Source organism: Fistularia commersonii, chromosome 33 (assembly GCF_037954325.1).
Source record: "Fistularia commersonii isolate RoL2024-O1a breed Wild chromosome 33, RoL_Fcom_v1.0, whole genome shotgun sequence".
In the NCBI taxonomy this organism is placed as follows: domain Eukaryota; kingdom Metazoa; phylum Chordata; class Actinopteri; order Syngnathiformes; family Fistulariidae; genus Fistularia; species Fistularia commersonii.
Window position 1 is genome coordinate 11,046,190 of NC_141316.1, and position 22,636 is coordinate 11,068,825.

The 22,636-nt window shown below is 57.7% G+C and overlaps 1 protein-coding gene across 4 annotated transcripts; it reads right to left on the reverse strand.

Annotated features, from left to right (window-relative positions):
• Positions 1-578: 578 nt before the first annotated feature.
• Positions 579-22,519, reverse strand: tmem94 (transmembrane protein 94). 4 transcript variants are annotated; one of them, XM_086140257.1, is made up of 32 exons: positions 22,381-22,519; positions 20,251-20,439; positions 16,402-16,521; positions 15,968-16,095; positions 15,209-15,345; positions 14,514-14,719; positions 14,096-14,247; positions 13,260-13,362; positions 13,005-13,091; positions 12,701-12,817; positions 12,514-12,570; positions 10,685-10,789; positions 10,422-10,595; positions 9,759-9,962; positions 9,226-9,538; positions 8,936-9,109; positions 8,726-8,828; positions 8,162-8,370; positions 7,891-8,072; positions 7,566-7,698; positions 7,062-7,177; positions 6,855-6,954; positions 6,658-6,766; positions 5,468-5,657; positions 5,084-5,161; positions 4,543-4,628; positions 4,344-4,425; positions 3,970-4,133; positions 3,759-3,853; positions 3,584-3,677; positions 3,315-3,485; positions 579-2,681 (listed from the first exon to the last, which is right to left on the reverse strand). In XM_086140257.1, the coding sequence occupies exons 2-32, from the start codon at positions 20,272-20,274 to the stop codon at positions 2,609-2,611; spliced, it is 4,086 nt and encodes a 1,361-aa protein (XP_085996383.1). In that variant the 5' UTR covers positions 20,275-20,439; positions 22,381-22,519; the 3' UTR covers positions 579-2,608. The 4 variants fall into 4 exon arrangements, with proteins under 4 accessions (XP_085996383.1, XP_085996385.1, XP_085996384.1 ...); XM_086140259.1 differs by lacking the exon at positions 16,402-16,521; XM_086140258.1 differs by lacking the exon at positions 12,514-12,570.
• Positions 22,520-22,636: the final 117 nt, after the last annotated feature.

Below are 22,636 nucleotides of genomic sequence, written 5' to 3' on the forward strand. Positions count from 1 at the left end.
CCGCTCGTCTTCCCGCCTGAAGGCAAACACAGGAGTCTTTTCTCCTTTGGGCTTCTGCAGGGCCACGACGCAACTGTTCACAATAGCCCTTTCAACTTGCAAAATACATATTATATTGCCTGTTTATATATTGTATAGTTATTTTATTGCCTATCTGTATATTTTATATACATTGTCTATTTTGTGCAGTTTTATATTTGTATTGTCCAGGACTACAGTTGGAAATTAGCTATGAGCTATAATCTGGTACAAACATCTCTGCCTCTGCTCAATGTAATTGTATACTGTCCTAATAAACTTCTAAACAAACAAACAAACAAACCTCGCCGACACAGCAGCTCCTTTGCACGGTCATCAAAAGACAAGCTGTTAGGCTTTTACATTTTGTATCCTAAAGATATCTTCTGATTTGAAAGTGTGCCTGGAGCACAAACACATCTCACTGCGCTGCGTGTGTGTGACCAATACACCTCGTCTTATCGACGGATCGAACGCGCTTTCGGGGAAATAAAAAAGTATGAATAACGGTTGTTGATATCCTCTCCCCCTACTGCCTCAAGTCATTATCTGCGACGCTATTTCCAACAGTCTTATAAATAGACATTTATTTTCATGGCATAATCAATACACAAATAAAATTGGTCAAAAAAGGAACATAGACACTTTTAAAAAATTCAAAATATACATTTATGTATTTTGTGAACAGCTTTAGAATAGTCCATCACCCTGCAAACAGAGAGGTTACAGCATAGTCACACGCGCACGTGTGCGTGTGATTGTGTGCACGTAAACTGCAGGCTGCACGAGGAGGATGCCGTGCATGCTCGGGCGTGAACTCAACAGAAGAAGAACAGTAAGGACAGAACATTCACCGTATGCATGCAGCCTATTCTGGGTGTGAGGCCCCGCGCCGCTCCCTCCTCACACTGGAACATCCGGGCGGCCTTCTTCAAACACCAGCACGCCGCGCCGCCACGCCACCCTCCACCCGTCGACAATTAAACCCCAGGGCGAGCGCGACAGGTCGGCGTAGCAACGGAAGGACCAAAGAGAACCTCACGGGAGGAGGAGGAGGATCTGAATAACGTTTGGAGAAGATTGCTTTTTCATTTCCTGCTCATCTTCCACCCCGGCGGGTCGGACCAGAAGCACGCAGGACTCCATCTACAGCACAGACACTTGCCATGGTCGACCAGCCTTGTGTGAACACACACACACACACACACACACACACACACACACACACACACACACACACACACACACACACACACACACACACACACACACACACACACACACACACACACACACACACAGGGGTATACACTTCATGGAAAAAGCAGATCAAATGCCACCATTCTCCAATTTTCAAAAGACAACGTCCATTCCATCGCCACGGGGGAGCCGAGCTGCTGTGGCGAGGTCACGCCCGCACGGGCGTGTGACCTCGCCATCCAGCCCCGGCTCTGCAGAACCTGCCGGTTCACAGATTCCAGAACAGGACCGGCAGCGGCCGGGAGAGGAAATAAATAAGTTATGGGGAGCTTCAGAGGTGAACCTGATGGCCACGTTCTGGAGAAGGACTGGGAGCTTGGGGAGGGGGGGGGGGGGGCATCACATTCATCATCATCAAATAAATACTTTTATATGATGTATACAGTAAATGTATTCACACAAATATATTGAAAAGATATTTGCCTCAGAGTGTGTGTGTGTGTTGATGTGAACATTACTGAGCAGCTCTGGAGAAGACAAGTGAGTGGTAGCGCCCCCTGCTGGCGGGAGGAGGCCCGGGGTGACCAGGTGACGGGGTGACCAGGTGACCAGGTGACCAGGTGACCGGGTGACCAGGTGAGGTCCGGGGGGTCCTGAGCTGCTGCGGGATGAAGCGGAGGAGGTCCGGGGGAAGGCAGCACCATTCAGGAGGAGCTAAGGCTGCAGCGGCTGGAGGGCCGGGGCTTCAGACAGGGTTCCAGCAGGACAGTCAGGATGAGAATCCTCGGACCGGTGGAACAAATGTTTGCGGAGACGAGGGAGGAGCCGTGAGGACCAGGAGGAGCGTCGGCGCAGACGGGCTCTATCCTCTTCTACCTTGCATGTGAAGGAGCTGGATGCTTCAGGAGGCTCCGGTCAGACGAGCTGAAGGAGGTTCTTGCGGGGCGTCTCCTCCGAGGCCTTCAGAGGAGCTCTGCAGCTCCTCTGGTGCTTCTGTCCTGCAGACCTCTGACGGCTGGAGATCGGTGGAGAAGGTCTCTCTTTGAATCTGCTTTTCGTTCTGGGCTGATCTTTGAGGTGAGCGTCCAGAGGATGGGACTCACACCCTGCCTCCTCCAGAAACACACACACACACACACACACACACACACACACCCTGACAATTCTCCAGGAAACATGTCCATCATCCAGGAGTGTGTGTGTGTGTTTGCCCTCTGAGGTGTGAGGACAACCCCAGGAGCTCTGTGAGAAGAAGGTCGGAGGTGATGGAGCCCGGAGGGTTTTTGGGGGGTTCTAGAAGGTTCTGCGGCGTTCCCACCGGCCGTCTGGACCTCCAGGTGACGCTCTGCTGCCTCGCGGTGGTCACATCTCCTTTCTGCCAGGAGAGGCTTCAGAACGGAGAGTTCATCCCCAGCTTGGTCTCAAACTGCAGCTTCTGCCTCTTCTGGTAGCGAACACGGACCCTGCAGGGGGCAGCAGGCACACAGGAGCGTGCGTGAGAGCGTGTGTGTGTGTGTGTCTGTGTGTGTGTGTGTGTGTGTGTGTGTGTGTGTGTGTGTGTGTGTGTGTGAGAGAGTGCGTTCTACAGGTAGAATCATCTGAACACCTCAGACACTGTCTGACATTAATCACACAGTCAACAGACTCCTGCTTCTGAAAGCCTCTCTGAAGGTGTGTGTGTGTGTGTGTGTGTGTGTGTGTGTGTGTGTGTGTGTGTGTGTGTGATGCAAAGCAGCTAGCAAGTCTCCACCATGGTGGCAGACGTCTAGTTCTCCACCAGTGCATGGAGACTGTGGTCTTCTTCCCTGCTCAGCTTCTGGCCTCCAAAGCTGGAAAGCTCAGTCTGATCTTCTGAGTTCCTGCAGGTGATCTCTGCCGGTCCTTCTCAGGGGTCAGAGGTTCAAGGGTCCATGATCCGGCACCAGGTGTGCAGGGGTTCTTCCCTCCAGCTGGAGCGGCGCGTGACCTTTGACCCGCCGGTTCCCTCAAAGGCCGGCGGAGGAAGGAGAAACCTCTGACCGAGACCACGCGAGCGCCTTCGGGTCATTGGATTTTTTTCTGTTTGCAAGACCGGAGATGCGCGGCGGGCGTGTTACCGTATCTCATGGAGCTTCACCACCTCGTTGACCAGCACCACCAGCAGCGGGGACAGGGACACCAGCAGCCAGGACAGCAGCGGGATGTCCTCCAGGCTGAAGGCCAGGAGACTGGCCCGGTCACGCCACAGGTGGTAGTCCAGCGTGGCCTGGATGACCTGACTGAGCAGACTGAGAGCGGGAGAGCCCCGTTACCTTCGCGGCTTCGCGGCTCGCCGCCGCCACGCACGGCGGGAGGAGGACACGTGCTCCTCAGAGGACCGACTTACACCACAGGCACCGTCAGACACCACCAGGTGTTGCTGAACGGACTCTTCCTCCAGAGAGGCTGCGAGCGATGGACGTAGCTGAGGGAGATCACCACTGAAGACAGCGACAGAGACCACACTGAGAACCACATGGCGCCGGGCAGGAGGCTCCGAGCTCCGGGCGGGAGGTTCTTACCCGTGTGCAGGACCAGGAACGCCGCCGTGACCTTCTGAGTCAGCAGCAGGCCGTCCGACAGCTCGCCGAACCAGCGGGGAGCTCCGTCCGATGAGCTGCGGTCACACGCGGCGAGCCAGACCTCAGATCAGTCGGTTTTTCTTTAGGCATTAACGTCTTTGTCATCTCCGTCCTGAGCGCAGAGCGGCGCGAGGAGGATGTCGGTCCCTACCTGGGGGAGAGGATGTGGAGGCACGAGCTGCCGCTGTTGTCGGCCAGGGTGAGGTTTCCTCCTCGCAGGCAGACCGCCTGCAGCGTGAAGCCGAAGGCCACCAGGTAGGTGCACATGGTCAGGCCGAACTTCAACAGGAAGCAGCCCAGGAAGTAGTTCTGCGTCTGAGGAGAGCAAGGAGGACCAGGAGAACGTGAGCCTCGGAGGAGGGAGGAGGTTCTGCTGCTGCTGAGCTCCACGGAGGGGTGACCTCCAGGTCAGGTGAGCGGGTGTTTAGCGGAGAACCGCGGTCACATCATCAGCCTCGCTGATGAGGGGTTCCCCGGAGGAACCCCACGTCCTTCACGCTTCCATCTTCTGCTGAGAGGACCTACCTTCCTCGGGATGGCGTCCAGGTTCTTCCCCGTGGCCACGGTCATGACCGAGCTGTCGGGAGGCTTCCCCAGGAGGGACACGCTGCAGACCAGGACACACCCGTCAACCGCCATGTTTGGTGTGTGTGTGTGTGTGTGTGTGTGTGTGTGTGTGTGTGTGTGTGTGTGTGTGCGTGTGTGTGTGCGTGTGTGTGTGGACCTGAGCAGCGGGCAGCTGAAGCAGGACAGCCATAGGATGTCGGTGGTGTTGAGGGGCGGAGGCAGCTGAGCCAGGCAGGCCAGGAACTGCAGACAGCAGAGGAGGCGTTACTTCCTCCAGGTGAAGGACGCCGGACAAACATCTGGCCGGTGAAGGTCCTCAGCCGCGCAGAGGCCGGGAGGCGGCGTGAACCCCGACGTAACGGAGACACCGAACGCTCCCGCGACTCGTGTTTGAGAAAAGCAGCTCCCGGAGACCCAGAGAAGCTCGGTGGTTCTGCTCCGACCACCTGGTTCAGGTCCGCCGTCACCGCACGCCACTTTCCTTCACCATAACGCGTCACGCCGCGGACGGGCCGCACGGGACGCGCCACGCCTCGACTTACACCGTACACTTCCATATCACCTGCTTTCCAAAATAAAAGCTTTCATAAAAACAAATTGTTCAGGGACACCTTTGTCTTATTTAGAAAAATACACTAGATGTGCGTGTGTGTGTGTGTGTGTGTGTGTGTGTGTGTGTGTGTGAGACAGTCCCCCACCTGAATGATGACCAGGCTCAGCTGGCACTGCAGCAGGAACAGGAAGCATTTCCGAATGCCGTAGGTTGTGTGTCGAGCCTGGGACGGACACACACACACACACACACACACACACACACACACACACACGACTGGCTCTCACTAACAGTTTGCAGACAGTCTTATTGGCATCTAAATACTGTCTCGTGACCCCCCCTCATATTCATTCATTATCTCCAGCACAGGTCACGGGGTCACAGGGGGCGGAGCCTATCCCCGCTGACATCACGGGGACGCCGCTGTGAGGAGGACCTTCACACCACTGCAACTCTTCTAATGAAGTCATGAAACTACAATACAAGGTGTGTGTGTGTGTGTGTGTGTGTGTGTGTGTGTGTGTGTCACCTGCTCTATGAGGCGGACCATGCTCACACTCTCCCCCTGGTGGAAGGTGACGGAGCAGCCCAGGGTGTTGAGCTGGCCCGAGAGGCGCAGGGGCGTCAGGCCCTCCGAGTCCCCGGTGAAGCCTCCTCCGGTGGCGTAGCCGAAGGTCTCCCAGGAGCACTGCGAGGGGTAGAGGGGGTCCAGGGCGATGCTGGGGGGACGGAGAGCTCGGGTTCAAACACACTGAACTCCGACCCGGGACTGAACGTCCTAGGACGATGGACGCCGTTGTTCCTTCGCAGGTGCGGCCATGTGGTTTTCAGCCACTTCCTGCGCCTCTAGGGTGGCTTCCTCTCGGCTTAGACTGCGTCTTCTTCTTCTTCTTCTTCTTTCGGCTTTTCCCTTCAGGTGTCGCCACAGCGAGTCAACCTACTCCATCTAACCCTATTCTCTGGATCCTCCTCTCTCACTCCAACTACCTTCATATCCTCTCTCACGACGTCCATAAATCTTCTCTTTGGTCTTCCTCCAGACCTCTTGCCTGGCAGCTCCAATTCCAGCATCCGTCTACCAATATATTCTCTATCCCTCCTCTGTCCATGACCCGACCATCTCCGTCTGGCTTCTCTGACCTTCTCTCCAAAACATCTAACATGTGCCGTTCCTCTGATAGACTCATTCCTGATCCTCTCCATCCTGGTCACTCCCAAAGAGAACCTCAACATCTTCATCTCTGCAACCTCTAGTTCTGCCTGCTGTCTTTTGGTCATTGGAACAATTTCTAGTCCAAACATCATCGCTGGTCTCACCACTGTCTTGTACACCTTTCCTTTCCTTCTGGCTGATGTTCTTCTATCTCTTGGTACCCCTGACACTTTTCTCCACCCATTCCAACCTGCTTGGACCGTCTCTTCACCTCTTTTCCACACTCTCCTACGCTCTGGACTGTGGACCCCAAGTACCTGAAATCCTCCAGCTTCTTGATCTTCAGCTTAGACTTCATCGTAAAACATTCACCTCCTCGAGTCTAGCCTGAGCTCAGTGGCACCTTCTCTACGCCTCCACCCCTTGGTCTCTCTAACACAGCTCATTAGCCCCTGGTCAGTTGGTCATCTCCTGGAGGAGATGCTCCACAGAACCGGCTGAGGAGGGTTTCTCACACGAGCCACAAAGGAGGTGAGCCCAGATGAGCCGGAGGCGGCCGGAGATACCTGAGGTCGCTCTGCAGGAAGAGGCGGCTGTTGCGGAAGTTGGCTGAGCTCCCCAGGCAGCAAGTGACCTCCCTGTTCTCCTGCATGATCTTGATCATCTCGCACATGGCTGCGGAGAACCACCACTCACTTAAGTTCACCCGAGATCCCGAGGGCAGCGGAAGATCTCCGACGCTTCGGACCAGAGGAGGACTCACTGTCGGGGGTGCAGTCGGTGAAGAGCGGCACCAGCAGAGGCACGTTGTCGATGTTCTTCAGATGAGGACGAACCTGGTGTATTCCACGAGGTAGCTTTGCCTGGGACACAGACGAAACGGCCGTCATCTCTGAGGAAATGGCCTCGAGACCTTCCTCGACAGGCTCCGTGCAGGAGGACCACGGCTGGTCGGCGCCGGCTCCGCTACCCTGTTGCAGTCCTCCAGGAAGCTGGGAACATCACTGTCTGTGGGCTGGAAGCTGGCCAGGTCTGAGTGGGCCTCCTCCTCGGGCAGCAGCGGACCTTCTGCTTCATCTCGGGAGTCTGGAACACAAGGAGAAAGACCTTCAGAGGGGGAGGCCCCACAGTCAGACTGAGGATAAGAAAACTGAAAGGACTGACTCCTTGGTCCTGTGAGATTCATGATAGAGGAGAAACCATGAAGGTCTGACGTGACACTCCAGGTTCACCTCCAGTGTCAAACATACTTTCAACAACATCCTGAATCATAACCCTGTTTCCTGCCGCGCCATGGAGGAATCATCTGATCCTGTGTCTAGAGGTCCAGTCCGACCGGAGGTGTGTGTGTGTGTGTGTGTGTGTGTGTCTGCCACTGTGGTGGATCCAGTGCAGGCTAGCAGATGCAGTCCAGCAGGAGGCTGCACCACGAAGCACCAGAGGTCCTACAGAGCTGCTGAGGAGCAAGAAGCACCTGGGTTGAGGTCCTCGTTGAGGGAACCCTGGCAGGGGCTGGATGGAGCTGCGTCACAGGGACTATCTCCGTTTGGAGTCAGGGAGATGTGACAGTTCCAGCCTGTCTCTAAGCCCATCTTCTCTGCAAACACCTGAAGGACGGCGCAAACACACACACACGCACGCACACACACGCACTGCTCTATGATAAACATAGTGAATACACACATTACTGATGTGACATTTACAAACGTTAGGAACAGCTAAGTATTTTTGGTGTGTGTGTGTGTGTGTGTGTGTGTGTGTGTGTGTGTGTGTGTGTGTGTGTGTGTGTGCGCGCTCACCTTGCTGCGGAGCTCATCCTCCATGGAGAAGTAAACGAAGCGGATGCAGGCGGTGACCAGTGCGTCGATGAGCCGCACCGTGTCCAGCCTGGCCTGGAACTGAGAGGACACCATGCCCATGAAGATCTGGCCGCTGAGGGCCTGGACGCAGTCCTCGCGCTCCACGCCCTCCCCGATCCCCTCTGAGAGACAGCAGACAGACGGAGGCCGTCAGCACGCCGCCGCCGCCGCCGCCCGCCCGGCGGCCCGCGGCTGCGGATGCGGTCGGTACCGTCTGAGCTCCAGCTGTTCCTGCAGGAGTTGTGCTTGATGGGCGTGGTGAAGGGCAGCTCCAGGCCGGAGAAGAGGCAGGGCCCGGGGAGCAGCTCCATGCACTTCCCGTTGAGCTGGCCCGACAGCGACACCTGCATGGGCTTGTAGGCGAAGGCCGAGCAGTAGCCCGAGAGGCAGGCCCGCTGGTAGAAATCCAGAACCTTCTTCCTGGAACACATGCATCACACCTCATCAGTGAGAGCGACAGAAGGTCTTACTCCATGACCTGAGGGGACGATGACCCCTGTAAAGGTCAGCCGTTTGACCTCTGACCCGGTCATTCGGTGCTCTTTTCATGCAACACCGGAAGGTCACGTGACGTAAGGCTCTGGAACATCTTTTGGAGATTCGTGGAATCATGATTCTCCAGGACCTCTGACCTTACTCCTGGTCTCCTCTGACTGAAGAGACTAAGACCACCAGGGACACTATGGACCGGTGAGGACTGGGTGAAGCACCTACAAGAAGCCCCGCGTGGCTGAATTTTCCCCTCCAGAGGAGCGTGTGGAGGCGCTGCTCTCACCTGTCTGAGCCGGAGAGCGGGTAAATGTCCGTCCCGTCCCAGAAGTCAGTGCAGGACTCCAGGATGAGGTCAGCCGAACCGTGCGACAGCATCTGGACGTTATCTGCGACAGGGACGGCGAGCGAGAGACTCAACCACGGCTGGAAGGATCCACGGCGAGAAGGATCCACGGCTGGAAGGATCCACGGGCCGGCGGCGGGAGCAACTCACTGGAGGAGGAGTCCCGGACGAACAGGGAGATGAGGTGGGACATGGGCGGCTGGCGGCGCGTGAAGTAGTGCAGACGGCGGGTGGGCATCTCCTTGGTCTTCTCCCCCGACGGCAGCTGGTACAGAGCCAGGTGGTTCTCCTGCTTGAAGAGCTCCCGGGCTCCTGGAGTGAACCCTGACACGGAGAGCCGACCCACACACCTCCCGTAAACCGCTCATACACGGGAACTGACTGGGGTCTGGGGTCAAGGGTCAGGTCTGGGGTCAAGGGTCAGGTCTGGGGTCGCTCACCGATGAGCCTGGAGAGCTCGCAGAGCCCCCAGGGCACGTAGACGGGCAGCACGGAGCCGTGGCTCTCCTGCAGAGCCAGGTTGGACAGGTGGTCGGAGAAGCGGCAGAGCTGCTGGGTGGCGCTGGCGTTGCACAGGTTGAGCATGATGTTGAGGCCGAGCGGCTTGAGGGACGGCAGGTGGCACTGCCAGGAGAGGTCGTCGAACTGGATGCTGGCCGGGTTCTGCTGGTCCTGGGACAGGCTGAGCATCTCCAGGTGGTAGTCGCACACAAAGTCCTCCGCCTCGGCGTCTGGACAGCCCAGGGCAAAGTCCTGCAGGCGACACACACACACACACACACACACACACACACACACACACACGGATGTCATCCAGGAGACACAGCTGCGGTCCAGGAGCTCCGTGCACCCGCAGCTTGCAGTCATTTCTTCATCTACAGATCCAATCGTCCCACCATGATCTTCACGGCTGGAGACAAAGACCTGCCCCGCCCATGTGTGAGGAGGTGTCTCTGGAGCTCAGAGATCTCACCTGGGTCTGATCCTCCTCCCCTCCCTCCGTGTCGCGGCTGAAGCTCACGTTGGAGCCGGAGTGGTGTTTGATGCGAGCGTGCGGGGGCGGGCAGGGCCGGCGGGGCCGGAGCGCGTCGCCGGACATCTCGCCGGGCTCGGGGCCTTCGCCCAGCTGAGCGCAGGCCTCCGCGGGCAGGCAGAGCAGGGCCTCCCCCTCCTGGGCCTGAGAGCAGCAAAGGAACGGCTCAGTGACAACAACCTCCGCGGCGGCTCCGCCGGCCTCGGAGCCGGGCCCGACTCCAGGCGGTTCCTGCCGCGCCACAGAAGGTCCGCGCGGTGGCGAAGCTGGCGAGACGAATCATTCATGAGATAAAAGTTAAGAGAAGAGCCTCGATCCTGGAAATGAGCCACAGACTGCATTCCCCTTCGGTCTCCTCTGCGTCAAACATCTCACTCGGCCACTCTGCCTACGACGGCGTGACCACGCCTGCGGAGAGCCTGGAGAACATGGAGACTCCACCCATCCACGCAGAGAGGACCCAGAGGTAAGAGTGAACCCCGGCGCCGCTCGTCCTTTCACCTTCAGCTTGTATTCTAACCAATGCTATGACAACCAAAGACCGGATGAACGTAAACAATCGTTAATCATTGACATGGACGTGTAATAATAACTGACACACACCTCATCGCGGTCGTCGTCAGTTTCCAGCCTGCAGAAGGAGTTGATGGACAGGTCGTCCCTCAGGTCGTCCTGGCTGCCGTGAGGAGGCTCCACCCTCCCGCTGAAGAACAGCACCGTCTCCGGACTGGGGTTCGGCCATGACAGGACGCCCTGCTTGTCCACGCAGCACAACACCTACACACACACACACACACACACATAGGGGTCAGACAGGGGTCAGGGGTGAAGGCGGGGCCAGTGAGCTCTGAGTAAACTGGACTCACGGTGACAGAGCCCAGGGTGTGCAGCAGGCTGGAGGTGTAGCACAGGGTCTGGGACTCCCCTCTCAGCACACCGACCATGTGCCTCCACACGCAACGCAACATCTCCTGCACAGGAAACAACACGCACGTGTGAGGTTACGCCGTGCACGGCTCACGGCGGAGGTGGAAGAGTATGAGCCGTGGATGGACGCGAGGTCTGACACGCTAACCAGCAGAGGCCCGACGAGGACCCCGAGGAGTTCCTCACAGCTGTGAATCCAACTAGTAAAGCCGGGACTTTGCGTCCGCTTGCGAACGGACGGCACAGAAGCTTGAAACTAAGGTCAGGACACACAGTAAGGAGACGCCCAGAGGCAGCGGGGTTTTCAGGACATCCTCTGTGGCTCTCCATCATGCAGTCCACAGTATCCTTACCAAACCCCGCAGAGTTATTCTACCGAAAAAAACCCGGAGGATTGGTCGAGGGTAGAGGAGCTCTCCAGGTCCACGGCCTTCAGGAAACTACAGAACACTCAGCGCAAATGGAGAGGCTTCCAAAGACGGCATTGAATACGAGGACTTATTATGACTGAAGGAACAACAACTGAGCATGACTTGGTTCTGGCCCGACAGGGCCTCCTTTGCATTCATCTGGGTCTCCGCGGACCCGGCATGGAGCAGCTGGAGAAAAGGCGTCCCGGCTGCGTCTGCAAGCCCAGGCCTCCAAAGGAGCTCAAACCCAGTGCGGAGTGCCCGTAACTCATGACGCCACCTGGACTCCTGACCTGGGAGCAGGTAGCGGAGCCCCTGGCGTTGGGCTCAGAGGAACACGCTTGCACGTCTGCAGCAGGAACACCTGGACTTTGTTCATCACTCAGGAGTGAAACCTGATCTCATCTAAATATCCGATTTGACGTTGAGCTTTTCAGCCGGCGCCAGCAGGACTCCGCGTCACCGTCACAGCCGATCCGCTCGGACCGGCACGGATCGGAACACCCGGCGTTGTCCGGAAGCTGAACCCGCGTGCAGATCTGAGATCGACCAGCTCCAGGTTGAAGCTACCGAGCAAAACGCAACCTTTTGCAGCCGAACGAGGGGCGGCAAGGACCCGTCCAGGTCACAGCGGCCGACCTCTGGACATCCACGCGGGTCCCGGATCACCTCCAAACACTCGTGGTCGTTCTCAAGTCGACACGCCCGGCAGCCATGAAGGACGGATCGGGTTAGATCAGGAGCCGAACGGGGTCAGAGGAGCACCGGGGGGGGGGGGGGCCAGGAGAAAGGTAGGACGTCCAGAGATGTCAAAGACGTCGGCGGAACTCACGTCCAGAAGCGGGCGGACCGAGGATCCGAAGACGCAGAGAGAAAACAACACGTCGTGCAACACGGACAGAACAACTGAAGAGCAGGCATGGCACCCAGACCCAGACCCAGACCCAGACCCAGACCCAGATCCAGATCCAGGCCCAGGCCTAGATCCAGACCCAGGCCCAGACCCAGATCCAGACCCAGGCCCAGACCCAGACCCAGATCCAGATCCAGACCCAGACCCAGACCCAGATCCAGATCCAGGCCCAGGCCCAGACCCAGATCCAGATCCAGACCCAGGCCTAGATCCAGACCCAGGCCCAGACCCAGATCCAGACCCAGGCCCAGGCCCAGACCCAAAGCACAGGCAGTGAGCACATGGAGAAGCAGCTCCATGGAGGCATCAGCAGCTGCAGACAGCGGGGGTGGGGGGGGCAGGGGGGGCACGGGGGGGCGAGGGTGGTGAGTGGGGGGGCGCAGGCAAGGCGGGGGAAGCTGGTGCAGTGAGCAGAGCGGAGCGGGGGGGAGGCGAGCGGTTATACCTGGGAGGAAACCACTTCCGTGTAGCTGCTTAGAGTGTCCTCAGAGAACTTAGCAAGCTGGGGCAAGAGAAGAGGAGTTAAAACCCAGAGGGAGGCTCTGCCTGCTCTGCTCCTCTGTGTGTGTGTGAGTGTGTGTGTGTGTGTGTGTGTGTGTGTGTGCGAGAGAGTGAGCGAGCGTCTTCCTCACCAGGCCAGCTGGAGATGCGCGGCTGAACTCTGCGAGAACCCGGGCCTCTCCGAAGGCATTGACCAGCACCCACATGACGGGGAAGAGCAGGGGCAGGATGGGCAGGACCCCCATGACCTGCACACACAGGGGTAGGTTTCATCTGCGTCACACGGACCACACACACACACTCTGCCACGGGGCGGCGGCCCGAGCCAATGCTCGAGGTGGTCGGAGCGCTCGGGCTCCTCCGCCGCCCCCGGAGGGAAGCCGAGGGACGCCGGCTCCTCCACAACCACCTCAGAAGAATCTGGTCTCACTTTACCTGAAGCTGGAAAAAGTTGTAGCAGGAGGGGGTGAGGCTGGGCGCGTCGCAGAAGTAGCGCACGGTGTTGACGAGCAGGAACGCCACCTAGAGGCGATGAGGAGAAACCGCGGCGTCAGCGTCAACCGCGGCTTCTCCTCACCGATCTTCTCGTCGGAGCTCATTATTAGAGGCAGAGGAGCACCAATGAACATCTAACGCCGGTCCCGTCCAGAACATGCAAACACAAACAAAGGTCCAGACCGCGGCCCTCACCAGCACCACGGGACACACCAGCTTGGTGATGACCGACTGCACCGTGAACCTCTCGTTGTCCAGCACTGTGATGGGTCGAGACCGCGCCAGCTCCAAGCTGTTCCTGTTAGACGAGAAGAAAGCATCTTTGGCAGATACTTTGAACGCCCGCACTGGAGCACAGCTGACGGGCTCCTCCCCCTACATGGTAAGGTGGAGACCAGGGTGGAGATGAACCCAAGGTGACCTGGATCCAAACCACTGGTCATCAGAGGGTAGGAGTGGAGCCACCACTCTGACTGACCCTCATCACCTTCACCACTGTCAGACGACCCCTTCTTCCAGCGGTCTAACATCTGGAGAAGGAGCTGCTGTGACCAGGAAGAGCCAGGAAGGACCAGGCAGAACCTCTCCCTGGTCCTTCCTGGCTCCAGGTCCCAGCAAAAACTTTCTGGCATGTCCTTGCAGTGAGGGGTGGAGCAGGGAGACCGCAGGCTCAGGAGATCAGGGGTCAGACAGGAGGAATGAAACCCGGCGTCGTGATCACCCGACCTCGACTCCACAGATTCCTCCTCCTCTTCCTCCTCCTCCGCTGCAAATGTGGGTCACAGAGTCCGTCTGGCGCTCTGCCGTATTTAGACCGGCCCTGGGAACCGCCAGCGTTCCCGACCCCGCCGACCCCAGCGGCAGACAGATTAGCGTCCTGGACCCGAGCCACCGAGCCACCGAGCCGCCGAGCCGCCGCGGACCGGCAGGAAAACAGCGGATGCTTCTGCAGAGCCGGAGATGTTCAAGGCCCTCCACGGCCACGGCAGCGGGGTGGAGACCGCGGCGTCTACGTGAAGCGCTGAGCCTACCTGACCGAGTCCAGGACCGGGGTTCGGACCACCCTGAAGAGCCGGTGCTGCTGGGGGCTCTGGGGGCCCCTTTTCTCGTTGGCCCTCGGGGAGGAGGTGGGGGAGAACGGGGGGAACAAATCTCCGGGCTCCAAAACGATGTGCTCATCATCCTGAAGATGGAAACACACCGGGACATTTAGGACACACCAGGTAAAGAGCTGAAGATGGAAGTCCACACGCAGCTCGAGGTGACCGCCCATCGGCACGGTAGGCCGGGTCACGGGCTCGGAGGCGCTCTCAGAGTGTGTGTGTGGGTGTGTGTGTGTGTGTGTGTGTGTGTGTGTGTGTGTGTGTGTGTGATGTTTGCTCTCAGCCTTCCTCCCTGTCACGGCGTCAGATCGAGCGGGAGCTCAACGCCAATCCTCCGCAGACCCACCTTGATTCCCCTGAGGGACACGAAGGCCTCCTGGCCGGGTCTCAGAGCGATGACGTCCCCTTCCACCAGCAGGCTGACGGGCAGGTTCACCAGCTGGGAGTCACGGTACGTCCAGTGGAGCGACCACGACGGCGAGGACGGGGTGTACAGGTCGGGGTAGAGAGCGGACGACCACTGCACGTCCCCCGCCCACCCCGACAGGTAGTCTGAAAGCACAGGACAGGACCTTCAGACCTCCGCGCCCCTACAGCCGTCCAGTCCTGAGTCACTTCTACGCCCATTCGAACCATCGCCGATGCCCACGGGAGGCCTGGACCGTGCAGCTCACTTCCTGCCGTCATCTAACGCCACGCATAGGAAACATTCACCGACGCAAACGTCTGTCGGAGTTCCACTCAGTCGGTTACTGTCCAAACACCGACGCTCAGAGGTGACCACCTGGTCCTAACGGTGTCAGCTGGAGACTCGGACATCTCCGATGTTTGCTGGAGTTGTCAGAAGAAACAGGCTCTAAGTGACCGGAGAAGGTTTCATCTCCCAGGTGAGGTAAGCAGCCGTGAATAGATGGAAGACACAGATCTTCTTTGGACTGAGATGTTCTTATGTTCTTAGGGGTTTGGGTCCCTGGGAGACACATCCTCGTCTACGCCGTGTCCCGCCAGGATCGGTGCTACCGGGTCTACACGGACACTCACCGTTGAGCTGAGTGATGATGCTCCGGAGGCGGCGGACCATCTCGCTCCTCTTCAGCTTCTCCTGACGTCCCACCAGCATCAGGTTCAGCAGGAAGAGCAGAAGGAGAGCCGTGGCGTTCACCAGCTCGATCCCGAAGCTGCGGCGGGAACAGGAAGACTGCCGTTACATGGAGGGTTCCTGGAAGGTGGGGGGGGGGGCAGGGGGACCTTCTCAGAGCTTCCCCAAGACTGGTGCTCGGTGGCGTCCACGTTCACTGCGGCTGAAGGGACCTGGGATTTTCCAGCACGTCAGCAAAGACGGACAGCAGAGACCGAGGAGACGCACCCAGAGCTGGGGGGGGGTCGGTGTTTGAACGGCGATCAGGAGATCTTCCAAACACACCATAATCATTGCAAAATACCGCAAGTGAGGGAAAGTGAAGCTGGAAATGAAGAGAAATCAAACATCTCCTTGTAAAGTGTCATCAGACAACTCTGGTGTGAAGAGCTTCTGAACAGATGACCCTGACCTGACCTCCCTTCAGATCAGCAGGAACACCGACAAGAGGTCAGGCGGAGTCAAAGTGGGGTGTGTGTGTGTGTGTGTGTGTGTGTGTGTGTGTGTGTGTTCAGGTCGGTCAGGTGATCGACGATAAGGTCGGGTGATCTTTGGAACGCTCGGGTGATCTTCCAAACACTCCGGATGTGATTTATACTAGCACCCTTCACCATGGGGTTGTAGGCCTTCAAGCAGAGGAGCCTCAAGAAACATCCACCTACCTGCCCTTGGGCTGGCTGCCATGGCAACAGAAGAGTCCCAGCACCACCAGGAGAGTGAGCGCCGCTCCTGGCCAATGGAGGCAGGAGTGGCGGTTGCCATGGTAAAGGAAGCTGCTGACCCACTGCTCCTGAGGACACATGAGCATCGACGGCATCCGTCAACCCGACCGGACGGACAGCAGCTTCCACGCAAACATCACGGAGAACATAGATCTTCAGAGATCTTCAGAGATCTTCGGCGGCACAGACTAGCTTCAGAGAGGAGATATGGCTGGACAGTAACACACAGGGCAGAGGTGAGACAAAGTGAAGGAGCACTAGGACACAACGGAGACGATGAAGCCGCACACGAGAGCAGTGACCCACACCAGGAGGTGGACCTGGTGGACCAGAAAGCTGAAGCCCTGAGCGGACGTCGCTGCTCCGTCTCCAACCTGTGCAGAGGCCCGGCGGCGAGCTCCTCTCTGGTGCTGCTCCAGCAGGCCGCTCAGCTGGTCCCGCAGCCTCCCCAGGGCCTGGCCCGTGGACAGGCCCAGAGACACGCCGTCACCCTCCTGCAGCACAGCAGAACATCACACGGGGTTAGCGCCGCCGGGGGACGCCGTGGCGACCGTCACACATCTTCGTCAGGAGGCTGCTTCTGGCTCGAGGCGAGTCTGCTCCGTGGTCCAGGAGCACGGCTAGGACTCCCACCGGACCTCTCTGGTTCCCGCAGTGGAGGTCCGATCGTTTCCTCTGCCCACGTATCGGACACCAACACTCACTGCTCGAGAACATAGCACCTACTCCGTCAAATCAAAGCTCGCTGGTCTGCTGCAGATACATCTGGAGATGTGAGGTGCAGTTAGCAGCTCCACCAGCAGATGGCAGACCTACCTGCTCTGGAGGCCTGGTTGCCAGACCTTGCATAGGCACCTGTTTCAATGAGACCTGTTGAGAAGATGGGTGTTTGTGGTTCATACTGGGTGTTATCTTCAGAGATGTTCCCACTGAGGACCAGAAGCCCACAGAACAGCGGAGATACCTCAGGAGTGACATGACTCTCCCTCCTGCTGGATCTGCGGCTGCTCAGGAGATAACATCTCACCCGTCCCAGGGATCGGGTTTCAGGGTTCCTTCTCAGAAGAAGGGGGGAACGATCAGACAGAGCCGCCTCCGGAGAAGTTGACAGTTTTCTTCTGCCTTTGTGAACGTGCGTGAACAACCGTCATGCGGCGCTGCCTGGAGGTCAAAGGTCAGGGCTTCTGAGCGCTGCCGCTCAGCTCGGTCCCATAAGCTCGCTCACGTCCTCTGCTCCTCCAAAGTATAGGCTGGAGACGGAGAAACCCACACATTTCTCACCCCTGCATGCTGAGCGAAGTCCTCCTGAAGCTGTCAGATGATTTGCCCCACTGTAATGTTGCAACTTCTCCAGGAAGACCCAGGGAGAGAAACACTCAGAGCTGAAAACTCTGTTTGGGTCTGCTGGATCCACAGCAGAGGACTTCCATCAACAGGAGGGACAGTAACAGGTCAAATCAGTTTCTCGCAGCGACGTCATCGACCAACTTCTCATGCTAAAGGATGGACGAAAGAGAAGATCTAAAAGCCCAAAGGATGGACGAAGGAGAAGATCTGGTGTTTTTCAAAAGACCGTCTGTCCCGACGTGGTTCATTGACTTTTATTTCTAAAGTCCAGAAGAGCCACGAGAAAAAATGCTTTCACTTCCATTCAGAGTCTGGGCTGAACAGGATGTGAGCAGAAGGATTCTCAGATCTTCTCGCTCTCTGGACTCGCCTCCCTGGAGACCGAAGCTGGATGTTTGTGAGCCAGGCTTTCACGGAAGGCATTGGAGGCCCCGCCTCTGACTCCGTGCCCCGTCCAATCACGTGGGCCCACGGCGCCGGCGACAGGATGGCGGCCCAGGAGCGGCGTGTGTGTGTGTGTGTGTGTGTGCCACCACGTGACATCCAAACACACAGCGGGCTGGGTTTCCAGGCCATAAACATCTGCCCCGCTCCCAGAGGAGCCGGCCTCCGACCCCTGGAGAGGCAGACCGGCAGCAGCCTGGGAAGGAGGCTGCAGACGGAGACCTGCAGACCTTTGCATCTCCGCTCCCGGCCTCCAACCACCCGCCCGCTATCTTCACGTCCGAGCCTCGCCGAGGACACCGTGTTCTCCGACGAGCGACGGCCAAACTCACTCTGCTCCTCTTCCTCGGGCGGAGCCCCTCTCCCATCCTCAGCACCATGACGACTGTGGCTGCCACCCGGTCCTCGCTCAGGAGGGACTGGCGCTGCTGCAAAGCCTCGCCCTAAACCCCCCGACCCCCCCGACCCCCCGCCTCCCAGCCCGGCAGCAGCCGCGCTGCCAGCTGGACTCCACGCAGCCGGTCCAGACCTGCCTCGCTCTGCCCGACACACACACACACACACACACACACACACACACACACACACACACACACACACACACACACACACGTCTGGGAATGTGCCGCCTGAAGAAGCACACATCTGCGACCCACGCTGCGGTCCTCCTGTCCTGCAGTCTGTCCACTCTCAGTAAGATATTAGAAACAGAAACTGCTGCAGCACTGCTGTCTGTGGACATCTCCCAGCCAGTGTGTGTGTGTGTGTGTGTGTGTGTGTGTGTGTGTGTGTGTGTGTGTGTGTGTGTGTGAGGGAGAGTGAGAGATAGAGCGAAAGCCACTTCTCTCACTACACCACGCAAAGGCTGACAGTTGGTGCTCAAACACAGGTTATGTGTGTGTGTGTGTGTGTGTGTGTGTGTGTGTGTGTGTGTGTGTGTGTGTGTGTGTGTGTGTGTGTGTGTGTGTGTGTCCTCTGGAAGTCCTGTCTCATGGGCCGTGAGTCATTCACCTCTTCACCTCTGCCTCCGAGGACTTTCAAATCCACTGATGTTCCCGATCCTTCCAGAGACACTCTTCACCAAACGTCGCCTCCAGATCCTTCCGTCTTTTTCCCGTCTCTGTGCTTCCACTTCAAAGTTAGCCTCGTCCCCCCAATGCTATGCTAACATGTTCTCCACAGAAAGGACGGCCCGTACGTGCACAGGAGTGTGTGATGGCAAACGCCGGAACACAAGCGAGCGGCGGGCCGTCCCATCCAAGACCCCGTCTCTGATTTATCTACTGAGATCCAGCTCATTAAGACGGGCCGGGGCGTCGACGCCATGTCTGAGCCGACACACGGTTCCCATGGCGATCACGTGAAGGCCACGTGTACGGGACCGTGTGTGGCCCGTGAGCTGCTTCCTGGCAGTGTCACGCCGTGGACTTTGGATTGCGCAAGCAGTCTAAGTCGCCCGGTGGAGGCCAGGGTCTGAGCCGGGGGCCGAAGCGGGGGGCCGGGGCCGGGGGCCGGGGCCGGGGGCCGGGGTCAGGGCCCGGGGCCCGGGGGCAAAGGTTTGGGTTGTACACTCACCCTGGACTGCGAGGAGTTAATGGTTATGTAAGGTAGGAGCACTCAGGTGGGGATGAGGAGGCAGCAGGGGAAAAACAAGGCTCTTGAGCAACAGATCGGCCATGTTTCCATTTCTACCAACGGTGTGTTTACTTTCTGACAGCTCCCCTTTTGTCTCACACACACACACACACACACACACACACACACACACACACACACACACACACACACACACACACAAACACACATACAAACACTTATGTTTAACCAGAAAGGGTTGACCTTTTCACCTTTCAGATGGTGGAAAGAACGCTCAGGCCTAGACTGTCCAGAAGACCGTAAACTAGAGCAATAAACACCTGATGTGAGGATGACCACACACTCCATCCATCTGCCCGTGGGATCCCACCAAGCAGCACCAGAGACGGGGATGTGTCCTCACAGAGGACCCGGGTCGCTCTCCACCTGCTCCAGGGTGGTTTATTGACTCCGCTGCTGGTTAAAAATTTGCGCCAAAGCTTTTACTCAGGTGACTTTCCACCACATTCATCCAGCAGCTCCAGGACATCGGCTGCTCCTCTGCACCGCTTAGATCCCCACCATAGTGTTCCAATATCCTGGCCGACACCGTAGGCCAATGTAACCATGGGCCAATGTGAACGTGTAGCTCAGTGGTAGAGCTCCTGCTTCATATGGATGAGGTCCTGGGTTCAATCCCTGGCATCTCCACTGCAAGTTGCTTTGGATAAAAGCATCTGACAAATGACTGTATTCTGCCTGAACATCTGGGCTGTGCAGAAGCTTGTGATGTTCCATCAGCGCTGTAAACAACCCCTCCCCCTGAGGCATTTTTGCCGTCGACCAGACAAACTCACCTGCTTCTTATCCTGCGGCTCCATGGCAACCACAGCCACTCCGCATGCTCTGTTCCCGGAGCAGTCCGCAGAGCCGCTCTGCCGGGTCCGGGCGCCGAGCCGGAGGAAGGCGGAGAAGGCAGGCGGCGCAGCCTCGGTCCTCCACCCGGCGACGCTTCCTGTGCCAGCGTGACGGGGGCCGGCCTACACCTGCAGGGGTCGGGACAGGGATGGACGTCAAGATCATTCTAGGCTCGCCGGAGTCCTCCCTGCAGCCGCCAGGGACGGATGTGACGCACATCATCTCATCGTCGCAGACGTTGAGACATCCTGTGGTATTGGACACACAACCCACCAGAGAACCAACCGCCTGCCTTTTATTCAAGCGTGCGCCTTTCGCTTCCACTGGGAAAAAAACCCCAAAGTACCAGCAACAAATGATCTTCATCCGACAGGAGGTCTTCCAAAAGGAACCTAGGTTTGGTCCGTGCCTTAACTCCCGTTATCATCCCTTCCAAACCTGGGATCCACGATTCACTCAGACTTCAAGCAAACGTGTCGAGAAGAAGGAAGCTGATGAGATCCTGGCTTACGGAAGTTATAAACAGGTGATAACGCTTCACTACTCCTTTTGATGTCATGTTCTTTTCAAAGTCTGTGTCTAAATTCTGAAAGGAATCTGTTTTTCTACGTCCCTAAAGTGCAAGGGGTCCTAACTCAAGGCCTGATGGGGACGGACACTTTTATTCCCATCTCTCTCGACGTGAAGACTGGTCCTGTTAAATGCAAATAATGATAATGATGATCACACCAAAATGAATGGTGCCGTTGTACGTCAAAGGAGCCCACGACCCCAAATACAGCCTCCAGGAGGGTCGAGGGCGCCGGTTCCTCCGTCCGACCGACAGATCGAGCCCCGTCGCGAAGGTCCCGAGAAGTTTGGAACCGCCAAGTTCTTTTTGTGTGTTTCCGCTGAGACGTTCTCCCGGAGGCCCGGCTCCCGGTCACACCAGCTCCAGCAGTCAACGGGCCTCGGATCTCCTGACGCCGGCTCTGACCACATAAGCAACTTCCTCTGGCACAAAGACCCCCGCCCTCCCGAAGCCCCGAGTCAGCGGTCTGCATTGGCAGAGCGTTGTTGTCCCGCTCAGCCAAACACCAGACAGCTCACAGCTCACCCTCCACCCTGCAGGTGCAGAGGAGACCTGTGGACAAGGAGCTCAGGTCCTGACCAGGGTCCTGCTTCAAGCATCTTCACCCCAACTCTCTGCTCATCCTCCTCCTCAGCAGAACCTCTTCCACTGAACGTCATCGAACTGACGGGTCGACCAAAACTCAACCCAACAACAAGAACCACTGCTATAACAGAATTACTACTAGTGAAATATACTCTATAAAAGCAATATTAGAGCAGTGTCTCCTCCTTCTGCTCCTTCAGCCTGAGGACCATCTCACCCTGGTGCAACCCTGGAGTTCCTCTGTTTTAATCCCTGACTGTTGTTGCCTCTAGGTATTCTTACTGTTTAATGTCTTTTGAAAGCTGTCCTCTGCCCTGTCCTCATTTGTAAGTCGCTTTGGATGAAAGCGTCTGCCAAATGATTGTAATGTAATGTAATGTAAATGTAATGTAAATGCTGCCACACCCCGATTTCCCCGATGGGGATCAATAAAGTATGATCTTATGTTATCTGTGTTATCCTATCTAATAATGGTGTTGGTGTTCTAAGGTCATCTGAGTGGTGCTGCTCCTGGAGAAGACAAGACAAGACAAGACAAGAAGAGCTCCGGGAGACGCCGACACCGGTGACCAGCCCGGGGACCTGCGTTTCCACCGGGTGAACTGGGAACTCTCCCCGCAAGGGATCACGTCGGCTCCGCCGGGGATGGACCCGGTACCGGGAGTGGACCCGGTACCGGAAGTGGACCCGTTGCCGGGACCGGCACCGGCACACGGGGGAGGGGAGCCGACGGTGCCGGCGTGTATCCGGACCGGTCGGTGCTTCCGCCCGGGAACAGGCAGCTTAGCTTGACATCCCCGTCCCTCGTAGCAGCCGGATGCTAGCAGCCCGCCCTCCGCCCTCCGCCGTCCGTCCCCCGGTTCTCTACCGAATCTGCCTCCGGACCACAGAGCCTCCGAACCGTTCCACTCACCTTCTCTCTCTCGGAGGGCGCCATTAAAACCGGGTCGATCGTTCTTTCCCTCCCTCGCTCGAAGAACAGCTCGGTGACTCTACTCTACCGCGGCGGCCATGTTGGGCTGGGGGCGGGGCTCTGTATCGCGGACCGGCCGATAGTGAGTCGTGATTGGACAAGCACAGGGCCAGGTCTCCTGTGATTGGCTGGGGGTGAAGGCGCGACGTCCAGCGCTGGGAGTCAACATCCTGTCAAGAGTGTGTCAGGTTGTAGT

Coding starts and splice junctions, on each gene's coding strand:
- tmem94 (XM_086140257.1), bottom strand. CDS start 20,274: ATGGAGCCGCAGGATAAGAAGCAG. Junction 13,092..13,259: donor TGGTGTGTCCCGTGGTGCTG/GTGAGGGCCGCG, acceptor CATCGCCTCTAG/GTGGCGTTCCTGCTCGTCAA. Junction 6,767..6,854: donor CACCGACTGCACCCCCGACA/GTGAGTCCTCCT, acceptor GGTTCTCCGCAG/CCATGTGCGAGATGATCAAG.